Below are 19,650 nucleotides of genomic sequence, written 5' to 3'. Positions count from 1 at the left end.
GGAATATATTTCTGCATAGGTAACTTACCACTTCGCAGATTAGGTTTATTCACGCAACTTCGTTTGAAACATAGTAGCAGCCACAATTAACGTTCGATTCTTAAGCAATTCTGGTAAATGGCGAAGAGAGTGAATATTTTCAGAAAACAGGTTGAACCGGACTCAATATCGCAATACTGATATATTTTGGCGCTAAGCAACATTTTCGCATTTCTATGCATGACACCACCCAATACTGCGGTTACGTATCATTTCATATTCCAGATGAACATTTAAAAGCAAAGCTCGCATTGAGAAGCCCTCACAGCAGTCAAATGCTCAAAAGTTATGCACAAAAAATGTGAGACTGTTGACGCCTTCGTGCGCGATGCGCTTACACAGCAATCAGTGCCGTATTTGCTGCAAGGCTTTTCCTAGTTGCACCCACATAAGGAATCATCTACGCATGCATTTCCTCTTCTCCGTCTTGTCCAGCATTTTCCACTCCATTCCGCTCCGCTCCAAGCAGAGTCCGCTCTTTCTTTCTATACTGGTATTCAGTGCTGCGCTTATCGTCAATTCCATGCAGTACCCTCTATCGGCCACCCAACTCATTCCTCGTGGGACTGTGCTTTCAGGAGCGCTTAGCCCACCGGCAGGAAATGACTGGTGGACTGCGCCCTACGCAAATCTGCCACCCCTGAACTCCTGGAACAGTCTGAGACCATGCATGTGGCATGCCTTTTGACCAACAAATTTCTTTCCGTCCATCCATCTTGACTTCCAAAGACAGTCTTCTGGCGACCACAGTGCCACGCAGTACAAGGAAATACACTCCTTTAAGAAATGAACATTTACTTCTTCTGCTACAAGAGACGCTGCCCACTAGGCGGTGGGGTTATGCCAGTACATTTCAGGTGCTCAGAATTCTAGATAATTGAAAAATACCGCCACCTGGACAAATTCCGTGATTTACAGTGCTCTGGGACTCCTAGGTCTAGCGCACTCGCATTCTCTGTCCCAACCTAAATATTAATAAGTGTTCTGACACTAGCTGTTAGGACCTTTTTTGCCCCTCTTCTGCTATCTGATTGATGATCGAGCCCATTGCACTTGCATGATGTGAGTGGATGGCCAAAACAAACGCTCTCTTCCAGGAGAACCGAAGCACTTTCCCAATCAAGAGTTCCAATGCTTTCTTCTATCTCTTATGTCATCAGCTCTATGAAAGAACTCGGGATGACAGGCCACGTCGCTGTCCTTCTCCTTCCTGATGTGAAGTGTTCTGTTGATGAGCTAGAACCATGGAAAGTGAGAGTAGCGCAAAACGGGACAAAGGGACAGAGAAAGACAGACACAACACAGGCGCTAGGTGTCTGTCTTTCTCTGTCCCTTTGTCCCGTTTTGCGCTACTCTCACTTTCCATGGATCACCGTTACCGACTCGCCCAAGTTTCTACCCTTGTGAGCTAGAACACACCGACATTTACCATAAACTGGCCCACATGCGGAACATTAGTCGGCTCTGTTCCTTCCTCGCCTCCTTGCTTTCATGTCGCTGTCATCGACAATGTCCTGAGCTCTCGCCGACCAATATTATTTTGCGTTCCACAGGAATTTGCCGATGGTCTCTTCATTTAAACGCGAGAGCGTTAAGGAGCTCCTGTTGCAGAAAATCCCACGTAAGTGTCGTTGACAGTGAGTGAAAAAGCCTCACACAGCAGCCTAGGAGACAGGTGGGCCACCTAGGTCACGTGATTTTGCGGCGTAATTACAACCGACACACCGGATGGTGAGCAAGCCGCCTACCGTGGCAGGAAGAGCAACCTGGGCCGAACAAAGCAAATCGCTAGGAGCACCTCTCATTGGAGGGAAGTAGCGCATCACTTAACGGCAACACCAGGAGCGGTATGAGGGCTTCCAGGGATCTATGAATGTAAAGAGTAACTAATTCTGCGTCTATAGAACGCCCGTGCGTCATAACCTTAGGGTAGAGCTTAAGTGCCCCCTCCAATTTTTTTTCTTAGCATGCAGTGACACCATACTGCTCCTTCCTCTTCTTCTTCCGTGGATGTAGGAAGGATGGAAAGCGGGAAGACACGGGCTTGTCTACTGGAAGGCTAGCCTCCACGCCCACTGCCAGCGTGTCATAGAAGGAGATGGGAAGAGTGTTGGCGCAGCCCACCCTCAGTGTAAGGAGGAGACTGCGCTCCTTGCCATCAAGACCAACAGATGGGAGTGGGCGTGGTGGTTGGCCATTAGCCACCCTGGGATCTAGGTGGTCAAGCAGATGGTGCCTTTCTACTATGCTCTTGGCTAGCTCCAAGGGCAGAAGACCTTGCAGACTAGAGTTCCTGGGGGGTACGTCGCTTTGGCCAGGGTGTCCGCATCCTCGTTGCCCAGGACTCCGACATGGACCGGCACCCAGGTCAGCCGGAAGCGGGTTCCCCTGGAGCAGATTGTGTCCAGCCGGTAAGACAGCCTGCGGGTGATGGGGGGGGGGACCTTGAAGAGCCTCTGGAGAAGCTGGAGGGCTGTCTTGGAGTCAGTGTAGATGGCTGCCTCCATGACCTCGTGGCGCTCGCTGAGGATTTCAGCAGCCAAATGAATGGTGGCCAGCTCGGCGGTTGTGGACGAGGCCACAAACGGGAGCCTGGCTTTTCTGCTCACGTAGAGCGATGGGGCAGTGCAGGCTGCAGCTGCGGGCGGTCAGGGTCCTTGTAGGACGGAGCCGTCTGTGAAGATGGGGACCGTGCCAGGGGGTTCGGCCTGGAGAACAGCAGCAACCTCCTGCTGTAGACCCATAACATCAGTGTTCGCTTCGTCCGGGAGCCAGGCAGAAAGAGATGGACCTCGTAGAGGTGTACAAGGTAAGGACGAGGAGAGAGGGAGAAGGTCTCCGGATGCCCCCAACAAGGTCTTCGAACTCTTGGGCTACCTGGCCCATTTTGGAGTTAGTCCTGCTGAGAAGGCGGTCAAAGAGGAGACGCCCTTCAGGCGCGCTGTGAAGGCGCTCTATGTGATGGAAGGAGGTGCGCCTGGACAGGAGCTCCAAGGGACATCATCCTGCTTTCGACAGGGTGGCAAGGGGGAGACCCAGGCATAGGCGTATGGCCGCCTGCAGTTTGCGCTCAATGGCCAGATGTTGGGCCACAGTGAGCTGGACAAGTGGTACAGCATAGGTGAACTGTGGTACGGCCATGCCATGATAGAGCTGGAGTCCCAGCTTGGGAGTCATGCCGTTCCCCTTGGCCAGTAGGGACCGTATAGCCCCTTGGACTCTGGAGGACTGGGCCAGGAAGTGACGCACTACTGGGCTCCATGTGAGTCGGGCGTCAATGTGGAGACAGAGGTATTTCACCTCACGGCTCCATGAGAGTTCTTGACCACCAACGTGAAGGAAAGTATGGCCTGGGCTGGCACCAGCCCTGGTGTTCATGCGCATCGCTTGCGTTTTCGGGGGGAGATGCCAAGGCTGGCACGCTCCAGGAAGGCGTCGAAAGCATCGATGGCTCGCGGGACGTTCTTGATGGTCTAGACCCTCTGTCTGCGGGGCCCACGACACCAGACGGCAATGTCATACGCGTAGATTGCCACGTGGATGGGTAGCCGGAGGTCCTTAGGCAGGAGGCCGGGAAGAATGGCCAATACAGTGTTGAACAGCAGCGGGCTCAGGACGCTTCCCAGGGGGACACCATGCTAGATGATCCCCGGTCTGCTGGTTATGCTGCCCAGGCGGACACACACACAGCGGTCAGCCAGGAACCCCCGGGCATACTGGAAGAGGTAGCTGGGATGCCCATGACGCTGTATGGCCTTGTGCCGGATGTTGTCAAAGGCACCTCGTATGTCGAGGAGAGCCAGGCACACTATGTGGCAGTTGTGCTTTACATTCTCCAGGGTAGATACCAAGTCTGCGATGTAGACAGCAGTGCAGCGATGGCGACGAAACCCGGATTGCTGTTCCGGGAAGTGGCCGGTGACATGGAAAGTGGTGTGTCGCGTGTGCCAGCGGGAGAGGGCAACTCTGATGCACGTCCTATGGGACTGCACAAAATTCCCCGACGAGGCTTCTAAAAGCATAACAATTTCGCCGCGACTCGCGGCTGCGGCGGAATGCTCTGACCGTGACGTGCAAACCTGGGCCGTCCAGCAGATATCGGCGGCTCTTGAGCGACAAAGGCCTCAGATCCTCCGCTGAGTAGCCGCCTGGGCCCCCGTCACGGCGCCATTAGGCCATGATGCCATTAGGCCATGACGTAAATAGAGTTGTTCCTCCTCCTCCTCCTCCGGTGACATGGCCCACCCAGGATAGGCGTTCAAGGACCATAGCCTCTATGATATTTCTTGGGACAGACGTGAGGGAGACCGGCCGGTAGGAGGCGATGGCCGATGGCGGCTTGCCTGATTTCAGGACAGGAACGACAAGGGCCGTTCTTCATGCCTGTCCGCCACACCTCGCTGAAAGAAGAAAGCAGGTTGGCCAGGTGGTCTTCTCCCAGGTTCCGCAACATTTGATATGTGATGCCATCTATGCCTGGGGATGTGCGGCGCCTGGAACGGCTGAGTACTGCAGAGAGCTCCCGGATTGTGAAGGGGGCCGGACAGGTGGTGGTTATGTCTGCTTCCCGGGGTCGTGGCACCTGGTGTGGGCCCGGTGCCACTGTGGTGTGGTTTGGTGGCCGGGGGTCCCCACTGGAGAAAAAGGCATCAGCCAGCCGATCTGCCAGTTCCCGGTAAGTGACACCCAGAGAGACAGCAATGACAAGGTGGGCTTTCAGCTGGGTCCGAGGGGCAAGGAGAGAGCGGAAGAGCCGCCAGGCCCTGGCTGTTCTGCGGGCAGTCACGAGGGAGGCACAGATGTTCTCCCAATACTCGTTGCGACGTATGTTGTGTTGGCGTCTGCAGGCAGCATCAAGACGGTTAAACGCTGTCCAGTCCTTGGCTCTCTCGGTACGGAGGGCCTTTCTGTCTGCTATCGTTGAGCCCTTAGGGGGAGTAGCTTGATGTCCGGTACAGGCTGGCCAGGGGGAACCTCACAGGCCAGGGGGGACCTCACAGACTGCTGCCGCACACCTTGCCACATGGGCCAAGACATCTCCCTGGAGTGGGAGGCTGCCGAAGAGGCCTTGGATACGCTCCCAGTGGACCACTTTGTAGATGCACCCGTCAGCCCTCCTCCCAGGACTGGGACTGAGAGCGATGAGATAGTGGTCCGAACCCCACGCATCCGGGGAGGGGCGCCACTCGTAGACACAACGTTGAGTTACAATACTCAGGTCTATACACGAGCGGACACCACCCCTCCGGGAAATGTGGGAACCCCAGTGTTCAAAACAATCAGGGATATACCACGGAGAGCAGCGATCTGGTCTCGGACGCGGCGATCTGCCCTGCGGAAGCCCCAGCGCGGATGAGCCGCGTTGATTTCCCCGCAGAGCAGATAGCCGTCACCTATAAGGCTTACTAGCTGTGGCAAGAAGTGGGAGTCCCATGGGATTACAGGACGCCCATAAATAGTTCCGACAGCCGTGTCAACCTCCCTTACCCTGACTCTAACGCATACAGACTCCATGGGGGCCATTATAGCACCACTCACTTTTATTTCCGCCTGAAGGAGGGCAGAGCGGACGAAGAGTACCGCTCTGGATCTGCCAGGTGGGTGTAGATGGTCCAGGCAGGGGTCCGCCGAGCAGGTTGTCAGGAGGCAGAAGGTCCTGCTGTTGTAGCCTACTTAGCCAGGGTTGCGGATTTCTCCAGGGCGGAGGTAGGCCTCTTGAAGAGCCAGGACATCCGGGGGTGTGGGATCATCCTCAAGGCGGCTGATAAGTTCAGCTCTGCGTTGGCGCAGGGCACAGCAGTTGCACTGGAGAACCCGTGGTCGGGGGTTCATCAGTGGGGGTCTAGCTATAGTGGATTGGGTGAAGTGGCTGTCCCTGCGCCACGTTTAGTGACGGCTGAGACGCCGCTGGGAGCAGAAGCGTAGTGGCTTGCAGAGTAGCGGCCAGTGTCCGCGTCAGTTGCTCGAGCTGCCCAATTAATGGGGCAGCGGGCATGTTGTCCCGGCGGTGGGCAGGTCCAGGGCAGAAATCGCAGGAGTTCGCCTTGCCGCCGTACTCCCTGAAGATCATACCGTCTCCGTCCACTCGGTTATTACCTACGACTCCTGCTCCGCGCTCTAACGCACCCTCAACCAAAGAAACGCGCCACTGGGGGGAATCTTGCACACAAGTTCACCGCCATCCCGGAAACATTATCCAGTGTGCGCCTGAAATATCTTGCCTGCCGCATCGATCTGCTCGAAAATCAAGCAAATTCCTCTCTAGCGATGAAAGCCGACAATCCTCGCACCCCTTTTTCAAACGCCGCCATCAGGTACGGCTGTGCCCGTGGAGCCATACCTGAGATATTTCAATGAAAACCTACTGGCCTACAGGTCGACTATGCCACAACCTCGCAAGTTTCTTACATCTATGTTCTCTCGAGCGGCACGATCCGCATTCCCCAGACTTCAGGCCAGTGCGTACTTAAGCGCCTCCAGAAAATTTTGATATAAAAACGTCTTCGTTCAACCGCTCACACTGTGATGGCTGCAAAATTCTCGAGAGCCTTATCTATGGCTATGTCTGTGCGCCTTTCTCGTAGCACAGGTGAGTCGGGTTCTGAACTATGGCATACGGACCTCCGCTCTGATATCGACCACTGACTTCTGCTCCCACAATCCCGTCAGCTCACTGGATTCCGCAGTTTCTTGGCCTTTCTTAAGCCTAGTTAATTCATGCATTTCCTCTAACACCCTCATTACCTCAGCCGGCTTGAATCCCTTCAAATCACGTGATATCCCTCTTTCTTCACACACACCTCTATTTAACACTCAATTCCTTCTCTTTTTTCCTCTACTACCCATCTCCATACTTTGTGGTGCAAAGCAGTGTTGCCTTCAAAGGATGCAAAATATTACTCGTATTATATATTCCAAAGGCAACAACTTGTCCTCATCTCCCCTGCCTCTGCTTCTCACCGGTAAGCAAATAAATGCGTGTCCTCGCCCGCGGTGCAAGCGCGGTTTCGCACAGAGTGTGCGACGGCACCGGTCAAAAAGTTTTTTTTTTTAGTGAGCTTCGCTCTAACACCTATTCTATGAAACATTGATCTCCTCGTTGGACTCGTCAAAAGGCGTGATTAAAAAGTGGCGTTATGGCGCAGTCTAATGCGATGCTCGCAAGGTATGGAACCTTTTTCCTCCCGACAAACTGCAACATACACGGGTATTTATCTGGTGTTATGGGTAAGTTTATAAACATTTTAGGTTTGTTTTGTTTGATTGTACAGTTGTGTTTAGAAATCTTGAGTAAAGCTTGAAAGGAGTAAGTTAGGACATCTCAGTTACAGACACAAATGAGTAAGAATTTGATCTCGACACTAATTCTTGTTCTTAACTGGGCGCTTCTTCCGCAGTACCATGAAAGCTACTACATCCAAAATAACTGTTTTCTGGAAACATCTTACTTGAGTAGCTTTTGTTATCATTCCCATATATTTATGCCATCAAATGAATCCTAAAGCCTGGAGAAGTTAAGAGAGCTTTATTATTCCTTAGTGCTCTCGCCTAACACTGCTTCCTCTTCAGAGTTTCAGCACACACGTAGAGCTCCGATACTGCTAAGGGCCATCGCTGAAGCTCTCGATTCTCTTTGCAGGTGGCGTATTGGCCGGAATCAAAACAAGTCTATGGTGCAATAACTGTCGCTCTGAAAATCACCACCTTGAGTGCAGACTTTGTTGTGCGGGAGCTCGAACTGTCAATGGTAAGTGCCTCGCAAAATTGGTACTTGCAGCTGTGACACATAATCCATCACAATAATGGCAGGAGTGTTAATCTTCTTTCACTAGTCCTCGTGTGTTACGATACAAAGAGGAGACTTACAAACGTTTGTAGCAAGCATTACACAGCTGAGCAAAAAATTGGGCACCAGGTAACAATTTCTTCCTTATGAAGGTAAGTGCATCTCCCGGTTTTAGGTGTCCTTTTGTAGTATTTAACTATAATGCTTCAATACATATCAGAGATTCTGAAGTCTGATGAGCTGGCACATATAGCCATGGCAGAGGCATGATAGGTAGTCTAAGAGAAAACCTACATGCTCTCTTAAAGACCAAAAGTATAGCTGTCCTTTATTCTGCCATGCACCCCTTTCGCGAACTAAGTCATGAACCATTAGGCGAAACAAGAACTTTGTGAACTAAAGTGATAGGCCGGCATGAATCTCAACTAAGGGTATGACATATCACGTTATTCAGCTTTCCTAACAATGATACCTTTAAGCATATACGGCAGAAGACTAAGCCAAGCGAAGTTTGCGTACTCGGTATGGACAACCTCCAGTGTTCTAGCTAAGAAGTAGGGTAGCGTTCCTTCAATCTTTTTCATTTTTGTAGAATAAATTGTTTCCCAAAAGATGTTACCCTTAATGCATTAGATTGAATGTGAGTACCTTGCGGAATCAGGACTTGAGTTACACTCACAACACCACTGAGCCAAATACATGTATTGTATTTCACATTCTGTGCAGGGCACTGTCTGTCAGACGATAAAATCGAATATGCCGACTGCACTACTTTGGTGTCGATTGACGTAGATTTCATAACCTATACGAGGACATATTTCAGGAAAGAGCCTCAACATGGAAGTCAGGAAGCGCGGATGAAGAACGGGTCATGTCGCTATTGCCATAACACAGGTGCGGCTGCTAGTAACCATGGCGGCTGCAGCGAAAGCCTAATGGAGGCGAAATGCAGTAATGCTCAGAAATGCTTTTTATACTAGGTAAGAAACATGACATGCAAGGTCATTATGATTTACAGAATTGCATATACAAGGCCACAAAATATTGATGACAGCGGAATAAGAAGAAATGTTATGAAACAAGGCAATTATTCAGAAAAATGAGAACCACAGCATGATAACAAATTTCATACAGATGCAACAGGGTGGCTAACAGAGGTACAGGCAGACATGTGTCAACCTTATTTAAAGCGCTGCTATGCAGCAAGTAGCTAACAGAAGCTTCTTCTATTTTGTGTCCCAGGGTAATTTTAAGAAAAGGACGCTTCTAGTGATGCGAAGCAACAGTGTCCTCGCGTCGGTTGCACGTAGTTTGCCTGTGGGTGTGCGGTATTGTTCCTACTCAGTATATCTTCTTAATCTATTCAGGTATATTTATCTTTCTGTTTGATGAAGAAAGTGCCAGTATTAATGTTTTAAATTAACCGAATTTGCGCCGAACGTTAAAGAGTACGCGCTGTGTGGAAGAGCTGCCTCACGACATGTGATCGCAGCACTCTAAAGCGCACGCTCAAGAATCTAGTACTCAGATGTTATTATTTCAAAAACGCTGCCTCCTATGGGTTTCAGGGTTCCCGCTGGGTGTTGGAATTGGAGTAGGAACTGTTTCAGCTTTGCTGAAATTGTTCTTACGCGTGTTGCGGCTATGAAGTGCCCAACGCCAGAGCCGGTATAGAATGTTTGTTTAAGATGGCATAACATAAGAATTGTCAGTGTTAACAGACATGTAAAAGGTGTAAAAAAGCCTGAATTTCTGTAGCGATAGATACCTTACGCTAGAATTTCGAGGCTTCAGCGTGGCGGCGCAGTTGTGGTGACGGCGCCTCCGCGTGGTCACGTTTTTGGTCACGTGGTGCGGAGCATCTGCCGGCGGCGCGGCGTGGCGCGGCGCGGCGGCTAAACTTATGGTGCCTGGATGCCCGCTCGCCTCCGCTTTCAGGGTGAGGACACTGCCCGCAACGGCAACATGTTGGGTCACACTCTACCGTTCGGCTGCATAAAGCGCAATGCGGCGGTGGGCCGTTCGGAAGAAAAAACTGCCACTACCGCGTGGAAATCCGCTAACGAGGTGTACTAACAAGAAAGCGTGGTATCAGAGGTGTTTCAAACAGTGAATCGGAGTTAGTTAAGCGGAAAGATGTCATGTTTCGCAGCTCATCTGCTGAGAAAGTTGGAGCCCTGCGAACATTCGTTACATTCTCACAGTGGTTGTAACATTTCCAGCGCTATCTGTACACCCGTATACTTTACATCTAGATTGCTTTTCCAACAGTCAGAATTGCTTATTTAGAGATGGAGTTTCATAATTGCCAAACACTGCCACTCGGGAAGTTCTAATGAGAATATCAAGCTTTCCTGTCAACGACAGTTCCGAGGATGTTTGGGCATTAACTTGCTCCTCTGTTGTTACTGCGGCAAAGCAGTGGCAGTATATAAGAGATAAATATATGAAAGCATAACAACAGTCAGGAGATTTTGACATACACTGCTCACCTCGTGTTTGGGGTGTTGCTGAAACTGAACAGTGAACTGCGTAGAAGTCTCACTGTTTAATGGTAGCACAAAATTTACTCACGTTATTTTATAATTTGTCTTGCTTTCAAGAAATGTGTGAAACGGTCACCTTTGTTGAATCTGCTGCTGCGTGGCTTTCTTCGTTGTCTACAATTAACTTGTGCGTGTGTATGATTCACTTTGCACAAGGGCGTGATAGCCATAACCATTGCTTATTCGCCGTCAAATTTTTTCTTCAATTTTGGGAAGGTTCAAGGCAATGCCAGCTTGTAATTATCAGCCTGTCCACTTCAACAAAACCAAATTAAAATATTTTTTTTGTGTTTCGCTACTCCAAGCTTCCGCACAAAATTTTCGCCTTCGGAATACGGCGCACATCAAATGCACTGACCATAGGAGTCGGTGTTGCTGAGTGAAACACCGAACGTAAATATCAGAACAGCAACGAATAATCCATTTATTTTCAATATATATATATATATATATATATATATATATATATATATATATATATATATATATATATATATATAGAGAGAGAGAGAGAGAGAGAGAGAGAGAGAGATATTGTGTGTACTACATTCCGCTCTGCGTTCTAAAACAAAAGGCAACTTGTATTCACTGAAGGCCTGCGCCTGCTACTGTTTTGCTTCCATAGGATCGATCAGGAAGTTCAGGTGTGTTCAGCCATCCTGCGAAAATGCGAAGCCTAAGGGACACAAAACGGTCAATAAGTTTCTGGAAAATTTCTGAGTGCTGTGTGCACGAAACTTGTGGGAGGGCCACACTGCTGATAATCATTTGTCTTATTGTCTTCATTGGCTTTTTGACACGACTAATATTCCTTGTTGCAGAAAAAAATTTAAATGTCATTTCGCACTACTCAAAAATTTTCAGAACATCTTGGCTTGCGTAAGTTAAATTTTTCCAACCTTGTACAAAACCTTTCAGCTAAACGAGTTTGTGTTGTTCTCTAGGCTCTTCCATGGTCAGCATGCGCATGCATACCAAGAAATGTTCCACAGTAGACAAAATTAGCCTAACTAAGAATCCTGCTAAATGAGAAAGTATGTCGCCCTCTATACAAGACACTGGGTGCAGATCGACATCAATGACTTCCTCATTTTCGTCAGATTTGCACTGCCTCGCATGCTGTATTTCAAGAGAAAGCAAATCAACTTGATAATCACTGTCATCTATTTCGAAGTCAGATATTTTTACAACGTTTAGAAACTGGCTCACTGACACAGTTTTAAGAGCATTTTTTAGATCATATGAGCTGTGCACAGGCGGCCGCGTTCGGATTGCGGAAAATAAATTCTCTAAGTAGTCTCGGACAAGCTTGCCAGTCAGGACAAATTTGTACCCGCAGTCATTCTGGAGGTAAAGGTGTAGCTTCGGCACATCTGTCGACATAACTATGCCTGACTGGCAGGGCTTCAAGACTTTTCTCACTCCCAATGATGAGTTCCGAGACAACTTCTGACGCAAGGTTCAAAACTGAAACTGCTCACTCATACTTTTCTTTGCCAATCATGCTTAAGGTGACCAACGGATGGCGAGCTGTCATTATCGTGTACCACTTGAATAAAAGTTCAAAAAACCAAGCAGTGGTTTCAGCTTCCGATGGTAACGCTCCTTGATCCACAAGGTCCCTAATTCCTGCAGGGGCGTCTCTGAATAGCTGCACAGCGATTCCGACCTTCATTTTTGTGAAGTGACCATCTGAAAAATGAATTTCACCGAGGTTTGAAGCAACCTTGAGTTGTTCGTTGTGCTGATGCTCAATCAAATTCTCAACATGCCCTACCAAAATTGCAGTGCTCGGCAAATTAAATCTTGACACAATGTTTTCACTAAGATGCATGGCATCCTTTCTCACAAGATGTCCTCTAATATTCTTAAGTACATGACCAGGGTCGGGCATAAAGTAAAGCTCTCTTGCATCACAAAGGGGGGGGGGGGGGGGAATACTGCGCACAGTAACCGAGTTACGTGAGCTCGACAGACTCAAAGACTTCCACATGGATCGGTTGGAGGCACCCATGTCACAGGTCACACAGAGTACGCGAAGAGAGATCTCCGAGCAGAGTCGTATGAGATGAAACAAAATCTCTCAACATGTCACCAGAAACGTAAGCACCTGTAAAATGATAAGCTATCACTTGCTTCCAACGGCTGTTTATGCCTCCACCCATGAACACAAGAGCATGATTAGCTGGTTGATCAGCCTCCGGCAGCGTCGTCGTTCTAAGAAAAACATGAGAACTGCGATCTAGCTATAGCCCTTTTCTGATCTCCATTTCGTCCAGGAACAATACGCAGTCTTTTTCAATATCGGCTATCATGGATACCTTGGCCTTCATTATTTCCAATATTTCAGTGAGCACGCATGGTTGAAATGTAAGATGCTGTAGCCTTCTGCAGAGTGTTCTCCTTGACGGCAGTGGATTGCCTTGCTCAAGCAGAACATTGTATACTGTAGAGCCACAACGAAACTTCAGGTACAAAGCCTTCTTTACTGTCGCTGGGCTCCATGAAGAGCCCTTTCTGTTGTGCGATCAGCAGGGCGACTTTTTGGTCTGTTCAGGAAGATTGGATCTGAGGTCAAAGTAGACATCTTTCAGAAGGCGTTTTGTGGTTCTAATTTTTCTTTCCAGCTTTTTTCAGTCAGGAAGCATCGTTCCCTCAAAATCGAGTTCTTATTCTGAAAGTCCTGTGCTTGTTTCACGAGCTCAGTTGCGGACATAGAAAACATATCTGCTGTTCGTGCTCCACTCCCCCTTGCATCTTGAGGCTCTTCGCTCACATCACTGCCAGAGCTCTCAGAACAGCATTTTTCTGCGGCTGATGAGCTCTGGTCACTATCACTGACAATGGTAGCTGTGAACGTTCGTTGACGACGCGGCTTTCTTTATTTAGTTCGAGCTGAAAATGTTAAAAAAACAGAAACAAATTACATTGAGGACACGAAGCACTGAACTTGTCTTGAATTTCACATAAACTCTTAAATGGTTCCCTTAATCAGGTTTCTAACGGCATGCATAAGCTAGCAAACACAGATCCGTGATCAGGACCCGACACGATTAATTTTGCCATCTGAACTAAAAGAACTATGGGGCAGATCAGCGAGAAAATATCACTATTATTTCTTCGACTTTTTATGCCATCAGCATTTCGTAATAGAATCCTCTTGCAGTACATAAAGACACGGCTTGGAGAGTATTTAAATATCATCAGCATAAGTAGAGGTTAGTGACCCGACGTTTCTGAGTGGAGATGTTTACTTTCGAGAAAGTATATATTTTCTTACGCCGGAATTCAAAAATCGTCGGCACAGCGGTGGATTTTAGCAGGCGCCGTCCATCCTGCCGATTGCCTTCATATTGGTCTTGGTCAAAATGAAGCTGAAATAAAGTAATGTATGGTAATACGAGGAACTGGAGCCTTTCCCCAGTCAGACGTAAGGCTCGTGGCGTCATCAGCTCGACTAAAAGCAGTGATACCCAGCAGCAGTTGTGGTAAATATAAATATTCTTAGAGTATCGTGCCGAAACGCATGCAATAGTAAATTCATAAACAGCGCGTTGACTATTAACACGGACATATGCACCACCTTGACATGCTCGCAATGTATGTATGTATGTATGTATATATATATATATATATATATATATATATATATATATATATATATATATATATATATATATATATATATATATATATATATATATATATATATATATATATATATATATATATATATATATATATATATATATATATATATATATATATATAAGGTCACAACTGGTTCGATTATCTAGGTTTATTCACCAACGGTTTCAGACGGTGGACCGTCTATGAAGGACGGTCCACCGTCTGAAACCGTTGGTGAATAAACCTAGATAATCGAATGACCTTTTCACTGTGCAAGTTTTCACTGGCCCGTTGAGCAACCCTGACTGCTTCCACACACACACACACACACACACACACACACACACACACACACACACACACACACACACACACACACACATATATATATATATATATATATATATATATATATATATATATATATATATAACTTAATGAGGACTCCATCCTGTGTTCTTTTGCTTCGTTCGCCAAGAAGTGTAGACCGACAAGTGCCTTTGACGACTGCTGTTTTAAGTAATTATGAAGGTGCAACTTTTCAGCTGTGCATTATGCCTCCGCCCCAGCAAATATTGTTCTGAGATGGAACCCTTTAGCATGCCTTACCTCGCATAATGTGGAGTTGTCTGTTGGCTTCCAGCCGTCTCGTTTGACCTGCGTTTACAACTTTTTTATGCGCGCACTGTCTCGAGGAAAGCGAAATAGCCGCTGTCCTTTACTAGTGATGGCAGAACACCCGGGAACAGAACATCCCGTCATAGCTTGATATGCGACTGCTTCATCACACACACAACATGAGCTCACTTCAAGCAGCCGAATCAGTAGTGCCACGAACAGAGCAAGACCCCATCTGCTGACTCTTATGTAGACGTCTCCCGATTGTAAATAACGTGGCGCCAAAGGGGCGCGACATGACGCGCAATATTTTTCACTACCGCCTTGGCTTAGCATGTTTCCAGCATTCCCCGCCGCCTTTATCCTCCCTATTTGAGAGGCGTCGGTACAAAATGCACCTTCTACCACACTTTTTCGGAACTCACTTTTTCGGAACCTCTCCTCCCCCCTCTCGCCCCATCTACTTGTTGGCGCCAGTTCACCCCGAATATCCCAGCGCCGTACCTATCTTGAGCGCGTCAGTAAGCAAGAGAGCATGTGTGACGGATTACACTGTCGTCAAGAAGAGGCGGCTTAATTTTTCTATCGCTTTTCAGCAAATCCCTACTGGGAAAAATATGCTACTTTGGTTGCCATCACGTATAGCCACGAGATAAGTAAAATTCATCACGCGTGCTTCTGGGCAGGCATGTTCTGGAGCTTACTTTTTTCTCTCTTTCTTGATGATAGCAGCGGAGAAGAGAGCTTGCCTGCCGCGCCTATGTTTGCTCAACATGAGTCAAATCCTCTCCACCTGTCCCTTCACCTCTTTCATTTCATTTCTCCATTCTGTCTGCTATCCTTTATTTCCACTGCCCCAGCTCAGATGCTTCCGCATCGATGGCAGATGCTGGGGCTAGCAGAAATCTTTTCCTTCCTTTTTATTATTTTAAGAAAACCACTTACTACAACTAGTCCGGGCCAGTACCAAATGAGAGGTCTACTGCCTTGGCCAGCGGCCATGGAGTAAGGCGGAAAGCCAGCGTCTTTTGGTAACTGGAGCAGACAATTCCGCTGAAGCGAGCAAGGCGGCTTATGTTGCTCTAGTCCCCTTAGTTTAGTTTGGCGTGACTAGTGGCATTGAAATGAAGCCGTAATCTACAGATGAGTTTTTCAGGTTTCTTGGTGAATCGGTCGCTTTTATTGTTTTTCCTTCATGTTTCGAACAGAAGAAAAAACTAACGTTTTTGTGTACTTAGCAAATGAAATTTGTTGTTGCTATGTTGCCTTATTTAATTACAAATTTCACTGAACTGTTTATTTTTAATTCTTTCCGAGAAAAACCAATTAAAACGACAGATTTCTTGCTGAATAATTAGCAAGTTGTGTGTCGCATCGTACTAATAATCAACGTCTATTCAACACAATCAGAGCGAAGCTCTGACCATGTGCATAATTTTTTGCGAAACAAGCGATTAGCAAACGAGAAAATATGAACGTATTGTTTCAGACATGTCCTCAGTTGTCCGCCCCAGAAAGTGTGGCGACGAATCGTTTGGAAAAGAAATTTCCTAATACTGCTTGGAATCCTTTACATATGGCGAAGTAATAAGACAAATTCATCCCAGTTAATGTTGGACAAGCGGGAGTTAACCAAGCAAAAAATAGTTATGTTCGGCAGATCATCCTCCGCGCTGCTGGCATACCTGAGAAACGTGGGATCTAGTAAACAGTTTTTACGTTAGAAAAGCAAATGTAGCTTAATCTAACAGCATTCGGCGACCCTTATACTGTAAATTATGACTACGAAGGAGGCGTCAATAACCGCGGGCTATTTTCAGTGTAGCCAGTGAGTGGGAAACGCAGCGGCCAGTCATATCTTTTCGATCGGCGTGCATTCGCAGCTTCTGCATCACGTAAAAAACATTCAAAACTGGCAGAGCATTGCTGCCACAAGCGAAACAACCATGTAGGGTCAATTTTCAGTTTATTCCCATCATTGCAGTCGCCACGCAACCGCACAAAAACGACGCCACATGCATAGCGCGCAGTATACGCGACCGGTGCATGTGACCCAACATGCCGCTGCAAGGGGGAAACGGCGGCGCAGGGTGCTACAAAGGTTGTCCTCACCCTGAAAGCGAGGCACCCTAGCTAAACTGAGTGGACAGGGGGGAGAGTGAATCACGACCAGGAACGAAGGTGAAGAAGGAGCGCCCAGCAATACGCAGCGGCGAAAGTCTGACTGCAATTCGACTGAGCGACTTCCACTCGGCCAGCAGTAGCTAATGCGTTACTCCACGTTTAACCAGAGCTAAACCACGGCCATTTTTTTAGTAGGGAAGCAAATATCCTCTTGTTAGATGCTCTGAAAATGGCGTACTGGAAAATATGCGAACAGAATTGAATACACTGACGTGGTTGCTGATAGAGATCTCTAAATTTCTACAAATGGGAAGTAAGAGCCGTTGTTGTTTTCTTGAAAATCATTTCAAAAACAAGACGCGCTGTGACGCCGCCCACCATGCTGCCGTAATTATTCTGCGTGGAATGCAACTCCATTACCACTCATAATACTCATTCTTGGTCTTCAGGCTTAGAAAACGGCCCAAGCTGAGGCAAGTGTTGCACACAGCGTCATAATGCCCGATTTCAGAGGCTTAACTCAAAGGTGTCTCTTACCCATTCCATTTGCTTAAACTATGAGGCAACTTTGAAAGCTCAGCATTGTTACAAGAAAAGAAATTTTTAAATCTTGAATAATGTGGAAGCACTTCATTCCTGCATAAACTGCAATAAAGTAAATTTCTGATGGGAATCTTTTGAAAGATAGGGCCAAAGCAGCAACCGCCTTCGCATTTCGTGAAATCAAAACCAAAAGTTTTCAAGCCGCCCTTCCCGGTGGCTCAGTGGTTTGGGCGCTCGGCTACTGACCCGGAGTTCTCGAGTTTGAACTCGACCGCGGCGGCAGCGTTTCGATGGAGGCGAAACGCATAAGCGCCCGTGTGCTGTGTGATGTCAGTGCACGTAAAAGATCCCCAGCTGGTCGAAATCATTCCGGAGCCCTCCACTACGGCACCGTACTCAGACACGATAGATCTGAAGGCACTTGGCAGTTCTTCGTGTCCAGCTATCTTCAAAAGCATATGTCCTCTCTTGTTATTCAGGATCATTTTCACGTCTCTAATTCCGAGGCTATAGTTGACTTTCTAAAATCCATTAACCCGGGAAGGTGTGATGCTTTCAGCATTGATGTGCAAGACCTATATTATTCTCTACCACATGATGAGCTCATGAAAAGTATTAAAATGTGCATCGCCGATCACAACAATGAAACTGATTTTATTGATAGATGTGTTGTGTCTCTTGAGAGCTTCTTAGAGATTCACATTTTTTACCTCCGTTCAACTGTCATTGAATGGAAAAGGAATTCGTTTGTGCAGAATGATGGAGCGTGCATAGGAGCTAAAGTAGCACCTGTGTCAGCCAATATGTTCTTTGCCAGGGTAGACAGATCCATAGACAGTAGATGTGGCGAGTAGGTTTTGAGGATCTTTCGGTATGTCGATGATTATATTGTTTTTGTTAAGAAGGGGAACATGACACTTAGGGTGGTAGATGTACTGACGGTTTTCAAAGAATGCGCAATGGGCATAACATTCACCACTGAACTTCCTAAAGAAGAGGTACTTCAATTTCTGGATTTAAGACTGTTCTTGGGAGAGCGTCATGTGTGTTGGGAATTGTACACTCGCTCTACCATGCCTATCCTAAATTACCAATCAGGCCATAAAAAATTGGTAAAATATCGCATTGTTTTTTTAGCCTGAAAGCTTCCATGAACAAGTCATGTCGTCAAATAATGAAGGAAAGCATTTTGCGTCAAGTTAGCCCATTAAAATCTAGAGGTCACCCTTCTCATGTGATTTTCAGAGAATGCGATAAGGTTCTTAAATGGATCAAGAGAGGGGATAAGCAAAACAAGAAAAAACGAAGTTTGTGGTGGTGCCTTACACACATGGTGTGGGGCATGGTTTGAAGAATGTTGCGGCGTGATACAATGATAAAGTGGTTTTCTCAGCGCCAAGAAAACTTAAAGGTGTGTGCAGGCAGGTGAAGAGAAGGCTAAGGCAACAATCGCGAAGAAAAAGAGTGGGGGCTGTCAGACCAACGATAAGAGGCCTTTTGTGCCGTGTAATGTAGGTGCTGTCTACATGATACCGTGCACTTGCGGGGTGACTTATATTGGCCAGAATGGACGTTGCGTTAACGCTCGTCTAAGTATGCACCACAGATCCTTATATAATGGGTCATCTTGTAACCTTAACCGTCACTGCAGAGAAGGTACTTGCACCCCTCTGTTTTCTAACACCGTCATCCTAGGTAAACCAAATGACAGCCTTACGCGTGAGATTTTGGAGGCTTTTCACGTCCGCTTGGAATCAGATAGTTGCATTAGCGATCCTTCTGTCACACTAACTGATAAAGAGTTGATGTCCTTATCCGGCCAAGATGTGTAGCTTTGCGCTTGTGCCAATTGTCACCGTTGTGGGCATGATGATTAGCTTTTGTGTTGTTTCTTTTATTTTTCCCACTCGTTTGTGTCTGGTGTACCTATATTTAGGACGCCTTTGACGTGATTAAAAGTCTAGTGGCGAGTCAGCGCTTGTGGTGTCCATTCTTCGTTGTGTCCCGTTGTTTTATTGAGGTCTTCAATAATGAATCAGTACCAACTCGCCCGGTTCTCAGCCTTAATCAATATATCCTGTTTCTCTATTATTAAACATATCCATGCTACCCTTAGCTTGCCTTAAAAATATGTCGTCTTTTATGAGCCTTGAGTTTAGTTTCCACATATCCCCGTTCATTCCTGCTTTATGCTGCTTCCTTCCTCCCAAAGTTACCGTAACTAGGCAGTGGTCACTAAATGACATTTGCTTCTCTTCATACTGCTGACAGGAAGGCGAAATCTCCGACGACGCATATATTCGGTCCAGTCATGCGCGGCTACTACCTTGAAATTGCGTAAAATGCACATGTTTATTACTTTAA

The 19,650-nt window shown here is 47.2% G+C and overlaps 1 protein-coding gene across 1 annotated transcript in view; it reads left to right on the top strand.

Annotated features, from left to right (window-relative positions):
- LOC144111483 (receptor-type tyrosine-protein phosphatase epsilon-like) overlaps positions 1 to 19,650 on the top strand; it is a 102,633-nt gene that overhangs the window by 38,368 nt on the left and 44,615 nt on the right. The window contains exon 15 of the mRNA XM_077644795.1: positions 7,679 to 7,786. Within this exon, the coding sequence (XP_077500921.1) occupies positions 7,679 to 7,786 (108 nt within the window). The remainder of the gene's footprint in view (positions 1 to 7,678; positions 7,787 to 19,650) is intronic.

The sequence above is a fragment of the Amblyomma americanum genome, chromosome 11, assembly GCF_052857255.1.
Source record: "Amblyomma americanum isolate KBUSLIRL-KWMA chromosome 11, ASM5285725v1, whole genome shotgun sequence".
NCBI classification, from domain to species: Eukaryota; Metazoa; Arthropoda; class Arachnida; order Ixodida; family Ixodidae; genus Amblyomma; species Amblyomma americanum.
This window is presented reverse-complemented; position numbering and strand designations above follow the sequence as displayed.